Genomic DNA, 22,810 nt, shown 5'->3' on the forward strand with positions numbered 1-22,810 from the left:
CCTATGTTATTAATCATTTATAGAATCCCACATTTATCAGTATCACAGAGATGTCTTCTATTCCTTCCTGGCCAGAGAGGACCTTACACTTGCTATTAGCTTCCATTAGCATGGTTTGGTTTTATGTCGTTCCCATTTTACATGATAAGCACAACTGCAGTGACTGGCTTTTGCTCCTTGTGTTAGTTTGCATTGTCTTACCATGTGCTCTGGAGCCTGATCCTGGTTAACCATATTGGAAAAAAATATGCCAGCGATGCCAGATGAAATGCAGCAACAAACTCTCGTCCTTCTCACTGACTACTCACTGCCACATCTCAGGCAGCAAGGCACAATATAATGGATACAATCACCACTATGGTTTCCCATAGCAGCTAAGGGTCCAGTTGTAGTTGCCTTGCAAAAGTGCTTCATTTAGCTACTTTTGGACAGATATAGCTATAAAAGGCTTATTCCAGTAAAGTACTTTTGTTCCTTCTGTACCCCTTCACAAACTTTTTAGGGAGTCATTTGTTCCTGAGATCAGAAGACAGCTAGCTCTCTTTCTTCTTGCTGGACTAGAGCGCTTGGACCTATTTTAAGCTTTCTAACAGGAACTAGGCACCTGAAGGGCTCACTGAGACTGATGCTTAATTTCCCTATAAAGTGAAACCAAAACTTTCTCTTCCAAGGTCTTAAAAGCTTGTGGATTCTAACAGCACAGACATTTGATCATTAGATACATCTATATACAAAGAACAGGAAAAACATACTACTACCTAATTTTCCTTTCATTTTATTCTCCTTCAGTTGCAAGCATTATTACTTTTGCAGGACTAATATATCCTATTATGAGTTGCAAATCAGTGACAGCAACAATAGTCATGGTGCTGCTTCCGCCTATCTATTTTCCAAGATTTTTCTATTAGTGATCGTTTTATTGTCAGAAATTCAACGATTTCCTGGACTAAATAGCTTGGACCTACTGCACGGCAGCTTCCCTGCCTGAATGTTTGTTTGTTATGGTATATGATTTCAATGAAAATAAACTTATTTAAGTACATTAAGCACATCAGTGATGTGATAGCACTGTACTATAGTTTTAAAAGTTATTTCCAAGGATGTGCTGTAGTCCACACTGCCATAACATGATTTTACTGCACACATTCAGGTATCGCTCCTAACTTATGAGATATCTTTGCCATTCATTATACTAACTATGCAACCTGGATGATCTTTGAAGCAATAATAAACACAGACAACAGTAAAATAGAAAACTTACCTAATTTGCACTTTATACCAATGTCCATCATCCACTCTACCAGTAGTAGTGATGTTTTTGACTTCTGTGGCTTCATCACAAGAAAACTGGTACTACAGGGTGGGAAAAATGCTTTTATTACATAATTTCTAATAATGAAATAGTTACAGACTTAGAAACTTGAATTTAAAAAGAACAAATGGTTTCATGAAAACCTGAAGGATGTCATGTTTATCAAGGGAAACTAACGTTTCATTAAAGATCTGGATCAGGAAGCCTATTGTACCAGAAATATACCCACACACATATATGCTTCCTAGCCTGCATGAAATGCTTTAATCTTTGTGTATTGCACAATCAGATATTATGGGCCTGATTTGCAAAGAAGTCGACCATCTGCAACCCAGCTCAAATTAAGATTGGCCACGGGTGAATTTTACTTACCATTTTATGGCCTTCTTACACTTCCAAACATGTAATGTAGCATGCAGGATTGAGCATTTTGGAACACCATTTAATTTCCTATACTAATGTGAACAAGCACTTGATTTCATGGTTTGTCTACTTGTAATTGTAGCTTGATTGTGAGCTTAGAACCATTTGTTCATTGGACTTTAAATCTACATTTAATTGACCGGTTTTGTGAATGATTAAGTGAATTCAATTAGTTTTAACATGGCACACTGGGATCTCTGAATAGATTTTTGTCAATTAAAGTACTTTCATATTTTATGGTGCTTATGATTTGCTAGAAAAATATTTTCCTGCATCATTACTTTACCATGAATGCAAGTAAGATGGACTTAAAGCCATCAGCATTTTTTAAACCTTGGATAACTACTTGCCCCTGACTAATACAATTTGTTCTGGATAAAGATAGTCACAATATAATAAAACACAGTAAATCATAATATAACAAAATAAAGCAAAAGCTTATTTTCTTATTTTCCTATGTCTCTACTATTTATATATGTTTTTAGTATGGCCGTGCTCTTTAAACATCAAGGTAACTAAAACTCAGATATGCTGTTCCTAACAGTCATTTCACAGCTTTTACAGAATAATATAATTATAGCCAAACTTTTTGAAATTGTACCAGGGAAATGGAAGATCCATTATGAGAAAAGTAACTTATCTTTTAATTTATTTTTATAGCCTTTTTAATATCTCTCCATATCTTCATGAAGCTCAAGCTTTATCTCTTCCTCAGAAAGATAGGAATAATTTGCCCAAAGTAAAGATATACTGGGATACACACTTTAGTCCTTGAAGTTTGTGAACAAATGTATCCTATTGAGTTTGTCCATGAAAGACAAGGAAATATTTTTTTGTGATCCCGTGGAACTGTGAATTAACATCATAGGTCAAGTAAAAGGTTTCTACACGGTAACAAAGATACACTCCATTCCCTTACATAGTAAATTTTGTTATGACAATTCACTTAGTTACAATGCCTCCCTTATAACAATTCTAATGAACTTGCACATGAAGAGGCTCAGTCGGTTTAGGCTTCGTATATAAAATAGAAAACCTTAATTCGTACCAGTTGTAAAGACAAAATCTACATTCTTTGTTTTTGTCTTTTAATGTGTACTTTTTATATGAGACATGCTAATTTATAATCACTGTTCCATTTTTGTCAAGTACCACATACTACGAAACATATTAATCATATTAGCCATTAATTTGTCCTAACAGATAGCAATTTTGACAACTATTTTCCTTAAAAAACTAAAGAATCTCAAGACACTATGTAGCTCTTTCTACTGTCTTCTACAACAGGAAACAGAAAAAAAAAAAAAATTTACAAATCCTAAGTTTTACTTACTTCTTCAGTGGGAGATTTTGATGCCTTACCTCTAGGGTGCCATGTTTGATGAAAAGCTGAATTAAAAAATGTCCTGTAGTTTCTGGGCTCTGATCAATATACAAGATGAGACCATGAGCATTGTAGGTCTTAAATTCCAAGTGGAAGAAGTTTTGCGTCTTCAAATGTAAGCCTTGAAATTCCAGGTAAGAATCACCATAATAGCGAGCATGACTAAAATCTGTAAATAGAATTTTGAGAGATATAAGGATACAATGACATTTTGCTTCTTCACCCACTGCTTTCTTATTCTCCCAATGGTAGCAAAGATACAGGTTACTCTTTTATATCTGTCAACGAGACAGACACGAATCTGAAAACTGACGTTAGTTTTCTTCTGTCAAAGACTGAGAGTTTATACAACTAGACATAAAGGTTTAGGTCAGATTATATGAAACAGGTAACTAGGATCAATGCCTGAAAGAAAAGGCTATGAAGATGATAGCACTTGGTAAATATCTAGCATCTTTCGCTCCCCATAAATCAATAATAGTTTTTTTAAAGTTAGGCATTCACGTAATTTTTGATGCAAGACTGAATGAGTTTGAAGTCTTTGCAGAAACCACACAGTACAGAAGGGGAGGAAGACATTCCACAATCTAATTATGAAACTGGAATCTTAAGCAAATATGTCAACTATTGCTGTCAAACAATGGGAAGTTGCTAGAGTGAAAGATGCAAATTTCCCTTCTGACTACATCTAGCTTGACTGTTTGATTTACATAGTTCCCTCATAATCTCTAGTACCCTGTGCCATACCTAGCAAAGGCAGATGCATCTCTTATTTTAATGGAAAAGGTGTGTGAATACATCTGCAAGCCCATCAGATGACACACTATACTTAAAATGGTCTTCTTTATTCCCCCTTTTTCTCCCCTGTTTCCTCTCTCCCTTCCTTTTTCCTCTCCTCTCCTTCCTCTCTTCCTTTTCTTGGTTTCTCTTTCCCTCCCTTTCTCCCTCCCTCTCTTATTTTTTATTTTCCCTTCTCTTCCCATCCATTTCCTTTTTTTCTTCCTTTTCTTTCCCTTTCCACCCTTTCCTTTCTCTTTCACGTGTTGTGTTTTTATGAGAGTATTCAACATACACACAGGTACCAATTCATACATGAATACACAGTCACGCACTTAGTTTTTTTACTTGCCAATATTTAAACTGAGCCTCAGATCAGTACATTTATCTGCTCATGAGGAATTAAAAAAATGTGTCTCCTCTTCCACACATATAACAAGAGTTTTGTTGTTTCATTTTAGCACAGCTATGGTATTTTGTTTTTTGCACAAGCAGAAATATGCTTTAGTCTCACTTAAAGAATAACACAGCATACAATTATTTGTTTGATCAGCTTTATGAGACTGATAAAGATTTAAAGAAATATTAACAACTCACCCATCTTGTTAAAAAAAGTCAGTGCAACAATATGAACCTAGATCCAATGACAGAACCCGAGGCAATGGCAGGAAGATGTGCCAGGGAAGGTTTAGGTTGGACATTAGGAAAAGCTTCTTCACCCAGAGGGTGGTGGAGCACTGGAACAGGCTCCCCAGGGAGGTGTCATGGCCCCAAGCCTGACAGTGTTCAAGAAGAGACTGGACAATGCCCTCAGACACATGGTGTGAACTGTGGGGTTGTCATGTACAGGGACAGGAGTTGGAGTCGATGATCCTTGTGCGTCCATTCCAACTCAGGACATTGTATGATTCTATGAATGCATAACACCTAATTAGTGAATAATTCCATTTCGCTTGGCTCAGATTTCACTGAATCATCTATGAAGGGATTCTGAGTATCTTTGAAGGTCATAGATCCATTTCTGTTTTCCAAAACAGGCAAAATTTTAGTCTATTCAGATACTCATTCCAATAGCAAACACATTATACGTATGCTGAAATTATGAACATCAATGATACTGGGATAAACTCTGAACTATTACTGTTGTATTCCTGTATTATCACTGTAAGACTATGCTGAATTTCATACTTTCATGACTTTTCAGAAACCTGTTTACAAAGTCAGAGTCACTGTGCTCAAATCCTGAACAAAGCTCTTCTTAAAAAAAATTCTCAGGAAGAGGTGAAAAGAGAAACAGCAACAAATAAGTAATACACGCACACATACAACACAGAGTAAAACAAACCAAAAATTTCAGGCAATACCAATTAATGACCAGTGATGCAGAAAAGATGACATTAGAATTTTAAGTTTATTTAATCTTTTAAAATTCTGTTTTTAAATATAAGCCTGTATGTGTAAATTTCAGAAAATCCAATTGAAAAAAAAATACAAAATTGCACTGGAAGCTTCCATTTTATAGACATGACAATTTCTCTAAGAAAGGGCAGACACAAGTTTAGAGGATTATCTCCAATCCCTAACTCTTGCTTGTTTTCCTTCTTGAAGCTCTCCACTAAGCACTAGATCTTTTTCTCATTCAATTTGCCCTGAACTGTCCCTGCACATGGTTTTGCTTCTCCCATGTAACCACTCACTTATCCCAATACTCCTGAGATACCGATATCTAACCACTTATTTTTCTTGACTCCACTTAGGAGATCAGCTTGGCTCAAAGACAGCAAAGTTGCACGGACCATTTCCTGCAGTTCTAATTCCTCCTGTACCTCCTCAGTTTTCTGGAGGTGGGTTTTTTTTTGTGTGTGGTTTTTTTTTGTTTGTTTGTTTGTTTTTTCCCCCTTGTGTATGTTTTATTGCTTGACATATAATTCAGCAGACATGTGAGAACAGGTGACAATTATGTCAGTTCTTTAGCACTCTGCTAACACAAGGCATCTGACCTGGATCTCACTACAAGAGAGTAAAATCTGTACTTGTGAGGAAAAAAAAAAAGGTGGTAACAATGCAGATTACTCATGATTCCTGAAACTATAATCTAACTCTGGTAATTGCAGTCAGACTCGATTATCTACTAAATTTCAAGAAAGACCAAAGAAGAAAAAGCTTGTGGCATCTACCTTTAGTTTTCTATGTATAGTTGTAATAAGTACATAAACCACTGCAGACAAAAATTATACTTTATTCTCACTGACATCCATGCCTTTTTATCTTCCTATGGCCACAAACGGTGCTGCCTTGCACCACAATACACTCCAGTATTCCATGGATGTGAGGCCAGTTTGGCTTCTTACGGGAAATATTTTCATGCTGTTAACCAGAAAGATTTAAAAGGAATCAGCTGCAGTAAAATTGCTGCAACTGCTCTATGTCCATAAATATGGAAGGAACTAATGAGAGAGAGCACTGAAGAATATTTAGCAGGCTCCAGGTTTTTATGAAACCCATAAAAATGTGCTACCTGAATCGCAAATGGCTACTTACCTTCCCACAATAGATATTAACAAAAACTACTGCTGTGGTTTTACCTATAAAGATTCTCACCTTGTTTGTAACAGTCCACAACCTTTTCCTAGAACAAAATCCTTGCTTATAATCCTCCTACTACACTTAAATGCAGCTTTTTCATTTGACCTCTAGAGTTGGATTCCTAAATTGCTATTTGCCCTAAAGCAGAGTGCTCGTCACCCAAGCCTTTAGAAAAAAAAAAGGAAAAATTGAAGCTGTATTTTATCTTTTCACTCTGAATGTCTAACACTTGCTTTCCTAAGAAACAGGAAAGCCCTTTGGCTTATAAAATCCTTTCAGCTGTAGCTTGTTCCCCTGTGTACATACAGCTCTCAGCATTTTTCTGTTTACACGAATTCACATTAATGTCAGAATGTTAAAAGTTTTGAGACCCAGACATAACACTAAGAACATAAGCAGGCAGGTCCACGACCCAGCTGACTGGCAAGCTTCATTAAATCTTGCCAGTACCTATTGGGTTTCCTTCTTTTCAATGAGCTGCAGGTGCATCAGCTTCAGAATGGAGGCCTTCAAATTTAAAAGTTCTCAAGGGCTAGACAAGTTCAGTTCTTGTTTTTTAAAGACAGGTAGAGATAATAAAAACTTTAAATATGGTCATGGGTATACACTCCTGTGGACAATAGAGCTTTTGACTCTGGACATTTCAAAGTCTAATGCATACTCTGCAGTTTGTATGGATACAGGAACAGAGAGGATGCTAATAAATGTTTTTCTTTTCTCTCTACTGCTCTTCTTTTTTGTTGTGTTACACCTTAGGATAAAACACTCCTGATCAAGCTATAATTTTTTCCTTTCATTGATTCCTCTTTTAGATAATTCACTACTCCTTTAATTAGAAATACCTTACAAGATTCAAACAGAAGGCATCGTTGCCTGTGGGAAGGACTCTCTCAGGAAAAATAAGAAGTATTAACTTGCTATTTGGAAATTTTATTTGTTTTTTTATAAAGAAGGAACAGATCTCTTACAACAGTATATGTCTGCGGTCTTAAATTTATGTCTGACTAAGACTGGGAAACAGCAAGTGACAAGAAGTTTTAGAAAAGTGAAATGAAAAGGTCAGAGCAAGGACTGTTTCACTGGGCTGGTTACAGATCCCCCCCCCAGCCCAACATCCAACTTACAGCAGCCACCCGTGGCCCAGGCTTACACTAACAGCAGGCAAGGAGCAGTGCTTCTCCTGGGACAGCCTGTTGGCTTCCACCAAAACCAGCACCATGGCTTCCTCAGCCAGGGTATGTCTGTGTCCCACCACACTAGGTGTCCACCCATGCTTGCCACGTCCCATGGGGATGGCTGGCAGGCGGGTCAAAAACCTCAGCGGTGGCCCAGTGTCCTGCCCCACCAACAGCTGCCCCATGCACCACAGCCCCTCCCAGCCCCACACTGCAGCTTGTGGCTGGGTCTCTCAGCGTGCCCTGGCGCTGTGTTGTCAAGTAAGTGAGCAGTGGGGAGAGAGAAGTGGCCACACACCATCAGGGAAAATGAGGATTTTTTGCAGAAATGTACAGACCACCAGCGGCAGGAGGACAGCTCCTGATTGACCTGCAACTGTCCAGGACACCACTGAGGGCAAACAAGATGCTTCAGGAGACCCCTCAGAGCCAGCTCAGCCCACACCTTGTGTCTGCAGAAGGGGGCGAAGTTGAGAGAGACCATTACTGAAGACTCCCTTCTGCAGAGAATGGAAGAGTCAATCTGCCAGTCTGATCTGATGTCTCCAGAGGCTTACTGCCTGACAGGGTGAGAATCCAGGATTTTGCACAGAGACCCACAAGGCTTCCCCAGCCCACAAAAGGTTAACCCTTGCTACTCTTCCACGTGGACACCAACAATGCTGCTGGGGTAACCCGAAGCATCAAGAGTGACTGCAGAGCTTTGGGTATGAAGGAGGAAGGCATGGGGGCCGTCGGTCCCACCAGCAAGGAGGAAAGTCCTAACCAGCATCCAACTCATCCAGCAAGTCAACACCTGGCTGTTTTGCTGACACACCTAACAAAGTCAGGCAAGAGTGTTTTCACTTGTTAACCTAATGAAGAGGACCTCAGTCTAGGTATGCTGGAGGACAGTTCCATAACTCCAAGAGAATTGAGGGAGGAGCAGATATGTCTGGGCAACAGCATGACAGGGAGCTGTTGCAAGTAAGATGAATTTAACTCAATATGTGCTGGTAAAAGGTAGTCAATCTCCTAAACCACTGACACTTGAAGAACAGTACAAGTACTGCAAGGAATTACAGATGTTAAGTCAGGTAAAACCCTGTTATATTTAATTAGCTCTCCCCACCATTTCATTCTCCTATGAGTATTCATACACAGCATTCTTTTAAATTACATTAACACATTTGGAAACTTGAAATTTAACAAATATTTTTGTGAATATATTCTTGGGGAGATTAGTGCTGGTAACAATTCTTCAATGACCTTGAAACTAATAATTTCTTTCTTAATTCATAAATAAGCCTTCAGTCCTCTAATTAGGATGGCACAAAGCAAATTCAGCCATGATACTTTGCTGTGAAACTCTATTTCTTGGCTTATTTCTTCACTTTCTGAGTAACATGGGAAATACATGGACAAAAAGTAAATCTTATTAGTATTACTTTTGTATTGAAGTTGACTATTTAAAAAAAGGAAAGAGAGATTTTTATAACCAATTTTCTTAGTGGTAAAGCTGCTTAGTGGAAGTTCCATTCTAGCTGGAATTTATGCCTTCTGTAAAATATTACTGTGGTGCACCCTGGAGAAGATTTTCTAACAATGACTCTAACTACTGTCAATTATCGTTAAATATTTTGTCAAAACTACAGTGTATCCAACCTTTAGACTTAGTACCAATAAATGATTTAAAGCACTAAGCTGCTGTTTGCACTTTTAAAATTCACTCTTTTTACTGTACAATTGTGTTTGTACCTAGTTGGCAGCTGATAGTGAGAATTCGTTTTTTCCAGGTGCACACTACCTTCTCCATACTACCAATAGGTACGCACAGTGTTAATTATGTGATTTGGTCACATTTCAACTACTGCTGAAGGTTCCCAAAAAAACCTTCATGTGAGGAAAAACAGCTGCTAGGACAGAGAAGGGGCTCAGCATTATGTTCATGCTGAAGATGAGAAGCCTTCAGGGAAGGTTGGAGGGGGACCTAACAGCAGCCTTTCTGTACTTGCAAGGAAGTTATTGAGGAGACAGTCAGGCTCTTTGTAGACAGGAACGACAGGAGGATGAGAGAAAATAGTCTTAAATTGAAACAGGTAACTTACCAGATGCTTGCTGTCCTAACTACAAAGAATTCATGCCTCCCCAGTGTTGTGAACTCTGGCAGAATATAAAGGCAAGGTTAATGGATAATATTGTCATATGATGCCTTTTTTTTTAACTTCTTTTAGAGCATCTTGTCCCCGGTGGCCTATGCACGTAGCAGTGTTTTCTCTTTACTCTCGATATGTTGAGAGTACCTCAGCTTTCATTTTCTTTACGTTTCTATGTTTTATCTCCAAAAACTGCATTTCTTTGAGGTTTCACATTTAATGAGTCAATCACTCTCCTTTGCATTCTAAAATAAGGTCAACCATTCCTGTGAGTCTTGGAGGACAGTCACAGCAAAATAATCTGTTTTATTCTTTGTTCCTTTAAATACAATAGCCTACTTCATATCTGTAATCAGTATTTTAAAAGTTCTAGTTTATTTACAAATGAGTCTCATGTTCTTCTGTATGTTTCATTTAGTGTTTTCAGCTGAAACACCTCAAAGATAGAGCAGAACAATGATCTTCAAGTGCTATTTCTATTTCCAGATGCAATGCTATTTCACTGTGATATGCCTCACCTTTGGTTCCACATAATGTACCCACAGTTGCAGTGAGCCTATGTTTATGCTGTCAAAGAAGTCTGTGCTGCATGACTAGCAGAGAATTATAGTTATGTTTTTCTCTCAAAGTTGAAATGTTCTCTAATGTGGCGTGGTAGACAACAGTGAAATGTGGTTAACATCCAGAACAGTTGCCAGTGCAGCCCACGAGCAGCTTTCGAGCGAAGAAAAACAAGTTATGAATAAACCGTCTTTACTGTTCCTTTGTCATGCTTACACGGACCTACAGATTTGAACAGACTGCAAAATTATTCTGAAAGAAAAACATGTCTCTTTCAGAGCTGCTATAATCCATGATGTCTACACTTCTATCCTACACATGCACACATACACAAACACATACATGGAATTCAGCTGCCTTAAAGGGATAGGAAATCAGCTCCTAAACTCCAGGAAGCTCTTTACCTTTTCCTGCAATTATTGCATACCTTTCCTTTCCTCACACGTGCATCAGTCATGCCTGTTGATCCATGTTTTGATTCTTAACTCCTTCACATTCAATAGTCTGCAATGCTCTTTGTAGTGACACTTACTCTGCCTGCCCACTCCATAAAGGGGACGGCAGGCTGCATTTTCTATTAATTTTCAGTTCTCCCCTCCATTCTGTTCAAGAGTTATAAAGTACAGTTGGAAACAAACAAAAAACCTCTATATACAAGATTTTCTTACACAATACATTATCAAATCATTTTTGAAAAAAAGATACGTATGCACAAATAGCACAGATCTTTAGAAACCAGAGAGGTATGAAGAAGCCAAGACTACAATAGAAATTGAAATTCAGATATTTGTAATCATACAAGGAGCAACATTCTATAATATAGAATAATTTTATGGGAAGTAAAATCCCTTTTAAAAATGTAACGATTTATCTGTTTATTATTTACAGTATGTGGATACTGTGGGAAAATGGGCATGAAACTTGTTTATATCCAAGGATATAATAGTCCATTATAGTCACAGTAATAATATCAATTTTCTATATAATATTGAGTTATATATGTAATACATATCAAATTTCTGTATGTATAAAATACATAAACACTTTTAACACTTTTAAAATCTCTTGGGAAGGAGGAAAAGAGTTTTAAACTATTCCATTTTTTTTTACACAGAAGAAAACTCACTGAACACCAGCAAATAGGTCTTTTCTATGGCCAAAATAGGTTCTGGAGATCCTCCCATGGAAAGGAGGGATTGGAATGCTGGACTGTACCCAGCAATGTGGGCTATGCCTTGCACTGGCATATGGTATGTGCCAGTAAAAGGTTTGCGCTCTGACAGTCTTTCAAAACTATAACTTAAATGTTCATTTCGAACTAAATAGAAGTCAGCTGTAAATTTTTTTCCCTCAGGTGTAACAGATCGGAGAGCTCTATCACCTGCATATTTTTTCATGAATGCAGAGAATTCCTGAATGACTTCGAAATTATTTTAGGATGACAGGTACTCAATTACAATGTCTAAAATTAAGGTCCCAATTTCTGTTGGTTTTCATCCTGATTTTCACTAATGCCTGCATTCTGACAGCCAAATTGGTGGCCATTTACATATGCTCAGGTCAGCACTTAGGTTTCAACATCTTTCCAGAATCACCTAGTGCAGGTAAACTGTGGCTATGATCTCCCTTGCCAGAACAATTATAACTACATGGTATTTCTGGAAATTGCTATTTGCTACTTATGTAGGCAATGTATATGTGTATTACAATACTTTAAAACTCCATATTTATTAGCAGTTAATTTTAAACCTATTGTTTTCCCCTCTCCTCTTCCTTATACTTACTGAATTTGAAGAACCTCACGCTCATGCAACGTGACCTTTTTATACAGCTGTTACTTTCCTGTGAGCGATGCTTTAATTGTCAGTTTTACCTTCTTATTTTCAGATGTCAAATTCCATCTGCCTCTTCTGCACTCAGACATCTATCAGGGCCTACTATAACATCTTTTCCTGGGTTTAGCAAATCCTTGCTGGGGCCCTGTGCAAAAGCATCTATATTCCACTGACGTTTAAATTAGACTGACAGAAACGTCTTCTCTAAAAGCAAGACTACAGAAGATTGCCATAAAAGACATGTCAACTGGTCCAATGGACTTGAAAATCTTTACAGTTTTCTTGTCTATGCATTTACCACTGAGAGGGTTATATTAAATGCTTCTCCTGCTACCATCACTGCTAACTGAGTTCCACCAATAAGTCAACCAGAAAATACAAGTGTGCTACATAATGGAAAACTTGCTGATACTGAGAAAAATTCATAATAAGATATATGTTAATACAGCTTAACCAAGTTCAAGGTTTATGAGAATGAGAGGATAATAAAAAATATGAGGCATTTATTCTGTTGGATTCGAATACTAAAACTGGTTAAAATGTCTACAGAAGAAGAAGAGCATGACAATCTTGGAAGTTTCAGGCATTTCTGTTTTAATTTGGTATCCTGCTCACTCATTCTCTGAAAAAGTATTTTTTGTCTACAAGTAAATACTCAAAATTAATTTTCTAGAAAAATTCACATATGCAGCAAGAGCAGTGAATGTTATATGCTTATGAATATATTGGAGAGGAATAGCAGATATTGCTTGATATTTTTTTTTTTTCTTAAAAGTACAGATAAAACAGTAAATAAATTATTTGATTACTGTACATTTTAAAAAATAATACCTTCCCTACATGTTTTCATATATATATAAACTGCAAAGTATGGAGAAGAGAGTAAGTCTTGGCCACACTTTGAATTCAGGGAAAAGGGAGGCAGAGTATTCTACCAGTAACCCATTTAAATTATATGAAGCACCTGGAATGTAATTAGTGCAGGACATTGTTTTATTATCATCACTAAAGTATAAATAGTTCCTAAAAAGGGATTGTGTTTCATGTTCAGCTCTGCATGACTAGATTTATTAATCACAGTATAAGGTCTGTGAGAAGAACTGAGACTTGTTTGAATGCTGTCTGTCAGTCACACAAGAGATTTTTTCAACATGTTGGCTAGCTCAACAACATACAGATGATGGAGAGGTGTTAAGTTTTACTGCAATCAGCAGGGAAGTAGAAAAGATTCTCTCACTGAAGGTAAAAAACATATCTATAAAATCTGGAAAAAATCTCAGCTGTGTGTTTCTCTTTCAGCCAAACCCTGTGTTGTTTCCTTGCTTTCTAAACTTACCATAAGGGACGCAGAGAGGATCAAGCATTATTACAGGAGAAATCAGGAACAGCTCTTACCTCGGGGATAATTTGGCCTGCTCTCAGCAGAGCTCCACAAAGCTTGCTAAAATCTTTCCCTTCTGCTGCCCTTTCTACAAAGCGCTGGCAGCTGGCACAGAGCCAGCACCAAGCCCAGTGCCATGGCTAGAAAGCATCAGAGCCACCGCTGGGAGAGAAGCAGATGTATCCTTAAGAACTTAAGCTTTTTCACTCCTACTCATAAACATACTTGCTATTTTCAGTCTCTTACAATTAGATTTTGAACAAACACAACCGAACTTATTTTAACATCTTATTGCCAATTTTAAAGATTAGAACCAATGGTCACAGCATGAAGTGGCTTTAAAATATCCTCTATAGTATTGTAAGTTACTCCAGAAGGCAGTTAGCTCCCCACTATTCAGAATAAATAATATAGAGGGGAATGGCATGATAATAAAAATCTTGCAGTGCACTACAAGAACTTCACACCAAAAGTACAAGGTTTTAAGTTTATAACACATGAAAAATTAGGTTAGTAATAATCCTTCCTCCTTTGCCTCCCAATACTAAACCAATCACTTCAGCAAGTTTACTTTCTAACTAGAAAACAAACAAACAGTCATTGTGAAATCCAGCAGAAAACAGTAACAAAATAACAAAACAAAAACTGGTAGAAGGGATGGAGTTTAAAAATTAGTTTAACAGCATTTTTTTTCCCTAATGAAGTAAAAAAAAAATCACGATGAAGGTACATGGACTATCCAAATATGGGTGTTGTTCGAAAGTGACACCTACAATAGTATTGTGAATTCTATTCATTTAGTTGAGGATGCATGTATGGTATCTACTGTAGCAGGAGGAGAGTGGAACTCTCTGTGAATTCAATGGAGCTCTTGTTCCAGATTCAGATCTTTACAGATCCAACATTTTTATTTAGCAATTCAGCGTAAATTTGCTTAGCACTACACTGCTATGGGAGAAGCGATATTCAGGTGATTTACTGACAACAATTCTCAGGAGTGTGCTTCTTCCTGTTGTTGTTTTTTGGAGAAAATCTCACGGTATCCTAAGACTAAAGCTATGCTTATCCTGAAAACTGTGTCTCCTCAACCACTGACAAAATACTGTGGCAAGATGGCACTGTTAAGTCTCATATGGTAGCTATGCTAAATTGACAGTTAAGATTTATCTGTTTATATGTTCTGTATGTTGTATTTACTGCAGTTGCAACTTTACACAAACCCATATTTGCCCAAGGAGTTGCAGTTAAATTGGTCAAATGCGTGTTTTTATCTTCAGTATGCCTTGTTTGGGTCATGGCTAGGTATGCCAGCTCTCAGAGCAGAACCACAGCTGTCACTGTGCAGGGATGTCAGCTGCAGAATCTGTCTGTATCTTGAATGTATGGAACCTGAAAACAGGCCCAACCGAAGCTGCACCTTCAGGCGTTGATAGTATTCACAGCAGTGCCATACTAATCTGTCATTTACAAATGGGGCTGATACTATTGATACTAATACCAGGAAGTCATGGTGCTCTGATATAATACTTCATTCACCTCTCCTGGTGAAGTTGTGACTCTTTCTTCTAATACCTTACATATAGTACTGTGTTCAGTCTGCCTGTATCTCTCTTCTATTTTCCTTTTATCCAAACTAATCTGCAGTACAAATATGTGGCTGTCTTATGAAAGAAATAGTAAAACAATCAATTAAGAGTGTGGTGAGCCTTATTTCTACTTCCTTCATCTTATGTCAAGTAGTAGAAGCCTGCAGGCTGTCTAGTGTGCTGGTATGCATTTTATTCCCACTTAGCTCGTTAGTTCTAATGAAGACCTGCATGCACGCAAACCATCAACAAAAAACCACTCAGTGGATGTTAAAAACACTCGTCATTCATAGTATTAAATTCCTCAATGATGTCCAATAAAGGAGGCATAAGAAAAATGAATATGACTTCCCATTTTCTGTTTCACTTTCTGAGTTACAGTGGTCTAGTGTCTGCTAATGTGAACAAGTACTATGGAAACAAATGCTGCCACGAATATTTAAGAAAATAAATGTGGAATGAATCACTAATAACACATCAGACCAACGTCACATCACATAAAACTCAGTGGATGTTTTGAAGGTCACACAAATGAAACTCTGATTAAAAATAGGACCAGGAAATTTAAAATATATCATTTCTGACACATAACCTACTAGAGAAAACCAAAACTGTAAACCTAAAATAGACGGTTCATAAATTTTATATATATATTATAATATATAGTCCCAGCTTCTTCCCCTCGTGTTTTGTATGTGATCTAGTCGCTTGTAACATATAAATGAAAAATTCTTATTTGATAGCCTTTTAATATGGGAACTGGCAGCTCAAAGGATGAGGAAGATCCAGAATAATAGTGCTGCTTAGGTAATTTATTTCAAAATATACATTTGAAATAATTTATACGCTGAAAAAATTAAGTTTATTTTTAGAGTTTTAGTGTAAGCACTGTAGAATTATTTCCCCTATGTAGAAGAACTAACAGTGCAAAAGGAAGCCTTCACACAAATTGTATTTTGCAAAGATTTGGCATGAATCATGAAGATAAGATTAAAGAGTGCAAACACAGGACATCTTCCCAAATAACTCTGTGTATGGAAGTTGTGATGAAAAATGAGAAAATTCTTGCTACTTCAGAGTAAATACATGTGTCTGTATTGTGCTTAGCTGTAGTGTCTTTGGTTTAAATGAAGACTGGACTCTGAAGAAACTACATAGTGGTTAGATAGTGGCTTTCTAAACAAGGATTTGTGGAAAGTTTCCCACTTTTGATCGTGATATCTAGTTAAAAAGAAAGATAACTGCAAACCTACCTGAGGGGTCATGGCCAAAGGATAAAAGGCTTAAAAATGTTAGTCAGCTAGCAATCAGGGCTGCAAAACAAATAAGTTACCAATACACATTTATTTGTGAAGGAAAAAAAAATAAAGGCAAATAGGTAAAGATGTCTGCTATCAAGGTAACAGAAAGAATTAAGGTAGCAAGAGCAAGAATTTTTCCTTCTGAAAAAATGGTGTGAAATACATAATATTTGACTATGTTACAAAGGCATGCATTTTTATATGAAGTTTTTCCAATAGATCTCAAAAGTGAAGATCACAACAACAGAAGCTGGAAACATTGATGAAATTTGAAATAGATCCATAGACATGTATGGAACAAAGATGGTGGTAGAAGATAACAGCCTCCCACACAGGTATGTATGTCAGATGAGAAACAAGGAATATATTGTGATTCAGATAAGTAAACAACAATGAGGAAAACACAAGAAAGGATCCTAGGTAGTAAAAGAGAGACAGTAGAGAGGAGAAACCAGTAATGAGAAGTAATGGGAGCAAAGTCACTAATGCAAGCTGAGTGGAAGGTGTTAAAAGCTTCAGTCTAAACAGTCATATGGATGGCATTTCTGAAACTGTGAAAATGAAAAAGCAGTATTATCTGTGACCAGAACTCAGGTGTAAGCTTATGCAAAGGATTATACTATCCGGCAATCTGCAACAGAAGGAGAATTAACTTAGTACGTACAGGTCCTTGCCAGCTTTATGCTTATGTTTGCATGGAAATAAGGTGAAGAAAGCAGGGGAAGATTTAGATTTCGTGTCACAAAACCAAAACAGCTATAGCTCTTCTCACATTGGTGGCATGGTGTTGACTCTTCCACAACTAAGAGGAAAACAAAGTCAGCTCTAGAAATTCTGTAAGACCAGTAAGAGGCCTAGTATACTCTAGGATCATTCTCTGCAAAGGGACCTGAAGTTCTCCAATCAATGTGCCTGGTACTATTGTCTAAATGGATACCTTCAGATATCTCATTCAGAATAGTCATAAAGTGATGGCCAGAATAGAAAATGCCATACTAAATTTTATAACTAATTCCACTTGGTGTGGAATTACTTACCACCTCCCTAATCCTTTAAGTGCAATATTAAATCTTAGAATCAAGACAGAATTAGGAAGAAGATGAGTAAAACTAATATCTACACTTGATCCTGTTTATCTCTAAGGTAAAAATGAAAAGAAACCTCAATTCTTATTTTGTAGGGAATAAGATTATTTTTAGGTCAGTATAAGAAAAAACAAAATCTTTGTTATGCCTTCCACTTCTCACCATAAGCAAAATGTCTGCTTTATGTCAAGTGAACTATGTTTACACATTGGAAGTCTACAGTCATACTTACTTTTGTGACGTACAGCATTCATTTCTGCTGAATATTCTACCAAGATGATGCCATTTCAAGATCTCCACTATTTTTTCTCATACATATGTCATTATAAAACAAACACTAACTTAAAATATGAAAAAGCACCTGTTTCTCTGTTTAGATTTTGCACCCATTTTTGTGAGAGGTACAGCAATACTCATTGCTGATGTCTATAATCAGAGTCGTTTTCTTGCTCTGCACCAGCGTATGGGTCTAGGCCACAGAAATCGCTGCACAACTTCATGAGCTGATACAGAAATCATGCCAGTTTAATACAGTTTTTAGCTATACAAATGTTTGCACTTCGTGTGTCACAATAACACCAAGTTTTTCTCTACTGAGGAGTTACGGTAAATAGAGACAATGGTCTGACAATCGTTATTTGGCAATTCACTTGCAAGACACATCTACTGAGCTCCTCAGTAACTTTAATAAAACAATCAATTTCTTTTACTAGTTTGTCAACAAATTCCCTACCGGCATGAAAGTTTGTTCTGCTCAAAAATGTTGCTAGAACACCAAATGCCAAACAGGAAAGAAACAACCAACCAACCAAAAACCATAGTTATTTATGTTTGAGGCACATTCTGGAGGACAGCATGGGTTCAAAATTAGTGTCAATTAAAGTGATCACTTGGTCAATGGGCTGGGTTATCTGATTTATCCATACAAAAGCTGGAAAGCAGCTCTATATCACGTTGCCTTCCTGTCCCAAGACAACTTTCTAAAAGAACAGAAAGAAAACTCTGCAAAGGCTTCTTTTTCCACTACCGAAAGATGCTGGACAATCTTATACTAGCCAGTTGGAGAATCACTAATCATAGAATCATAGAATAGTTTGAGTTGGAAGGGATCCTCAAAGATCATCTAGTCCAACCCCGAGCACAATGAGCAGGGCCATCTTCAACTAGATCAGGTTGCTCAGAGCTCTGTCCAGCCCGGCCTGGAATGTTTCCAGGGATGGGGCATCTACCACCTCTCTGGGCGACCTGTGCCAGTGTTTCACCACCCTCATTGTAAAAAATGTCTTCCTCATGTCTAGCCTGAATCTCCCCTCCTTTAGTTTAAAACCATTACCCCTTATCTTGTTGTAACAGGCCCTGCTAACAAGCCTGTCCCCTTCTTTCTTATAGGCCACTTTTAAGTGCTGAGAGGCTGCAATAAGGTCTCCCCAGAGCCTTCATTTCTCGAGGCTGAACAACCCCAACTCTCTCAGCCTGTCCTCATGGCAGAGGTGTTCCAGCCCTCTGATCATCTTGATCATCTCTGGACCCTCTCCAACAGGTCCATGTCTTTCCTTTACTGAGGGCTCCAGAGCTGGATGCAGAATGGCAGGTGGGCTCTCACCAGAGTGGAGCAAAGGGGCAGAATCACCTCCCTCGACATGCTGGCCACATTCCTTTTGATGCAGCCCAAGGTACATCTGGCCTTCTGGGCTGCAAGCGCACATGTCTATATGGAAAGTGTCTTGCCCAAAAAGACAGCAGGAGTTTTTGTTTGGTTTTATACATCTCTATGCATCAAAGTTGCAGGGCCACTACAACTGTAGTCAGCCTTAGGAAGGGCCCCTCACTATTGTGAGTTTGAAGGGACCAGATGTCTATAATTCAGGTCATGTATTTCCTAATATGTCTATCCCCTTTTAAGATAAAAATTGGATATCAACAAGCTGAAGAATCACTGTTTCAACTTTCTACTTATTCCTTAGTAGCCTTTACATAATTTCCTGACTATGATTGCTTATATTGTTGAAATTATATTAAGTAGGACTAAACCCAGGAATTTGAGGAAGGACTGAAGTACAAAACTACTATTTGTATAGGAGTTGGAAATGGTCTCATCTCACAACCAAGCACATACAGAATTCTTTGTTGTTGTCCTGTTATTCAATTTGCTGGCAATACACCAAGCATTTCCATGTAAATTTACTTGTTAACTCTCACAGAAATCTAATATTCACTTCTGGTAAACGCAACGTTTATCTGTACTATATAAAACACCATTTAAGAAAAACAGTCTTGTCCCTGATGCCTTCAAGGAAAGATTACTCAGGAAAATCAATCTACAAATACTGACTTATGCTTAAATACCACAGAGCAGCAGTCACTGAGGAATTCTTGACAAACACAGTATCCTATTTTGACCAAAACAAAGAGAAAAAAATCTGCAAAAATAGATCAGTATTTGGGAGCTAGAGCTCATTACATTTTATGTCTTTAGAAAGTTAGACAAGAATTGTCAGCACATACAGATAAGGATGGAAAGAAACCTTATTTACACTAAATAAAATTTGAAAAAATATTAATTATAATCTTGGGTACAATGATGTTTCACTTACCTGACTCTGTTTAAAATTCTTTTTGAAATCCTAGTTTGATTTATTAGAAATGTTAGGCATGAAATGCAATCAATTAAAAAGAAGTATTTTCAGATATAAAAAGTATAGAAACAAAGAACATATAGATATTTGTATGATACATATGATTTTCACCAAAAATATTGATATGAAAATTGCTTGGTTAAAGAGAAACACTATAGGATTTAAGATTTATTGTTTTCAATTTTGCATATGTCAAAAGTAACAAAATAGTTGCAGAGTATTTCCTAACAACAGGAACACATGCTGTGCAGACTTTTGGGGGAACAGTCATTAATGATAACCAGAAAGAGCCTGGAATACAAAGGCTTTGTCCTGACAACTGATGTTACCACAGTGCATAGAGATTTAGAGTGTGATCTGTAGTATAGCAGTATACAACACTTGTGTTACTTAGGATGGTATTTCCAGCGTTACAGAAATACTGAAAGCAATAACTGTTGTTGATGCCATTCTCTGTGTCTTCTTTAATTGATTTGTAAAGGTCTTACACTTCTTTCTCTTTACAGGATAGGAAATTTATAGTCAATTTTTTTAAGTAAAATTTCAGGCTAGCAAATAATGACTATGCTTAACATCTCCAAGTGAATTTCTTTCTATCTGATATTATAAATAAATTTTGGGGAAGTGCTAAAAAACCAACCAACCAAACAAAAACCCCCACACAAAACAAAACAGAAAAGAGAAAGACCATCCCACAATTAAGGATGTATAAATGATCTAGTCAGTGTCTTTTATAGGTCATCCCCAAATTATTATTTTTCAATTGAATACATTTAAATGATTTGAAGCTAATTAATCCAAAGCATCAGAAATTCATCTTATGTCTTTCGAATGTTCAAATGCAAGGTTTTACATGAAGGTAAAATCCCAACATTACCAGTTGTTAGCAATAAAAACTATGTTCTCAAGAACAACAATACTCCATGGCTGTTTTCATCAGCTTTGTTATGAAGCTATTCCTTCTGTATGGGCACAAGTTTTACCAGCTTGCTAAGGACAGAACCAAAAATGGCCTGATGTTTAAAACTTGGCTGTTGTAAAGGTCTAACAAGGATCAGCTTCTTACTGTACAGGAAATGAGTTAAAACAGTATTAAACTAATCAGCACATTGAGCTTTGTGCGCAGCTTTAAGTTCTGAGGACTTAAAACCATCTCCCTTATTTAAAGTACAAAATAGGCTTCTCCATCCATAAAGAGGATAGTCCTAAGCCCTCTGAAGGAATGAGAAGCATTTTCTTCTCTGATGTGGACAGCAGGCATATTCAATATGTGACAACAATTCACACATAAATACATATTACAACTGAGGAAAGGACAGATATTACAAAGCCCCTCTGCCTGAAGAGGTTTAATCTGCAGCTCTCATTTTCCTTAGGAGTGTTATGGATCATATTCATGTCTTAATAATGTCATTCTGCAGAAGTGAATGCAAAATCCACTGGGATGGAGAAAAGGAGGAACATGTCCAAAACTTCTTAGCTGTAGCCTAGTGAACAAGGCTGTCACCTGACTAGAAACCTCAGAGGACTTGTGCATTGTAACAGGATTTTTTACTGTGTGACTTCAACTGTACCACAAATACAGAGAAGAATGGAATTTAGGTAATCTTTTAACATTAAGAAATTCTACGTTGTTAAAAGAATGCATCAGTTTTGGATGGGTGCTGAGAAAATATTTGTAAGAACAGAGGAGATATATTTGCAAATGAACTCTATGAAAGATTATGCAAATATGATATTTTATATCAGTTTCATTATACCTAGAAAAGCAAAAAGGAAAAAAAAAGAAAACATAGCTTTAATGGGTTAAACCCCTATTTGGTCTGGAAAAGGTATAAACAAGTGTACTGGGCTTGAAATAATAAAAACCAGTGTAAAAATAGCTATCTAAAAATTCAGTTTGCTAAATAATGTATATTCCGCTTCAGGGAATACTGATTGAGCACCATCTCCACTAGAGTGATCATGACCAAATCCCTACACCGTGGCTTTCTGCCCCTGTAAAATGGGATCAAGAACTACACACTACTTTGGAAATTAAGAATTTTTGAAAAATAATCCAAAAGCTGTACATGAAGCAGGAACCTATCTAACACTAGATAATGAAACTGGGGAAGCCAGTGACTGGGACTCTGACCTCTCCTCAGCTGCCAGATGTCTGGTTAAGGATCCAATGTAAATCCGTCCTCCTGGAAGCTGAAGGCCAGAATTGTCTGCTGTGCATTGACATGTACAACTGCACTTTCAAAGAACTAAACAGGGATCATTATTTTCCTTTACAGAAGTGCCACTGAGGGGATGGTAGTGCCATTGTTCATCTTTTATGCTACAAACCAATTATTACACTGTTCAGCCAGTGGGAGATCCAGGTTCATTTTTTTCTCTGCTTAGGTCTCAGTATATGTGTTTTCTATGTATTAGCAAATGTCCTAGCTACTATTTTAGAAACCTAGCCCAGAGAGTATTTTGTCCCTCAGAGTGGCAAATTTCATGAAAAATGTAAGTGAGGAAGAAAGTATAGATTTTGTAGCCTTAGATGAGGGCACTTATTTGAGAGCAGGGAGACACAGGGTTATTTGGATTATCTTTATGGTGGATGGAGAAAGAGAGGAACTTCTATAACATGATTTATC

General features: G+C 37.2%; 1 protein-coding gene across 1 annotated transcript in view; it reads right to left on the reverse strand.

Moving 5' to 3' along the window:
- Nucleotides 1–22,810, reverse strand: part of EYS (eyes shut homolog) — an 826,250-nt gene that overhangs the window by 290,104 nt on the left and 513,336 nt on the right. The window contains exons 32-33 of the mRNA XM_065631328.1: nucleotides 3,098–3,288; nucleotides 1,262–1,353 (exon numbers count right to left, since the gene is read on the reverse strand). Of these exons, the coding sequence (XP_065487400.1) occupies nucleotides 1,262–1,353; nucleotides 3,098–3,288 (283 nt within the window). The remainder of the gene's footprint in view (nucleotides 1–1,261; nucleotides 1,354–3,097; nucleotides 3,289–22,810) is intronic.

Source organism: Caloenas nicobarica, chromosome 3 (genome assembly GCF_036013445.1).
Source record: "Caloenas nicobarica isolate bCalNic1 chromosome 3, bCalNic1.hap1, whole genome shotgun sequence".
Classification (NCBI taxonomy): domain Eukaryota; kingdom Metazoa; phylum Chordata; class Aves; order Columbiformes; family Columbidae; genus Caloenas; species Caloenas nicobarica.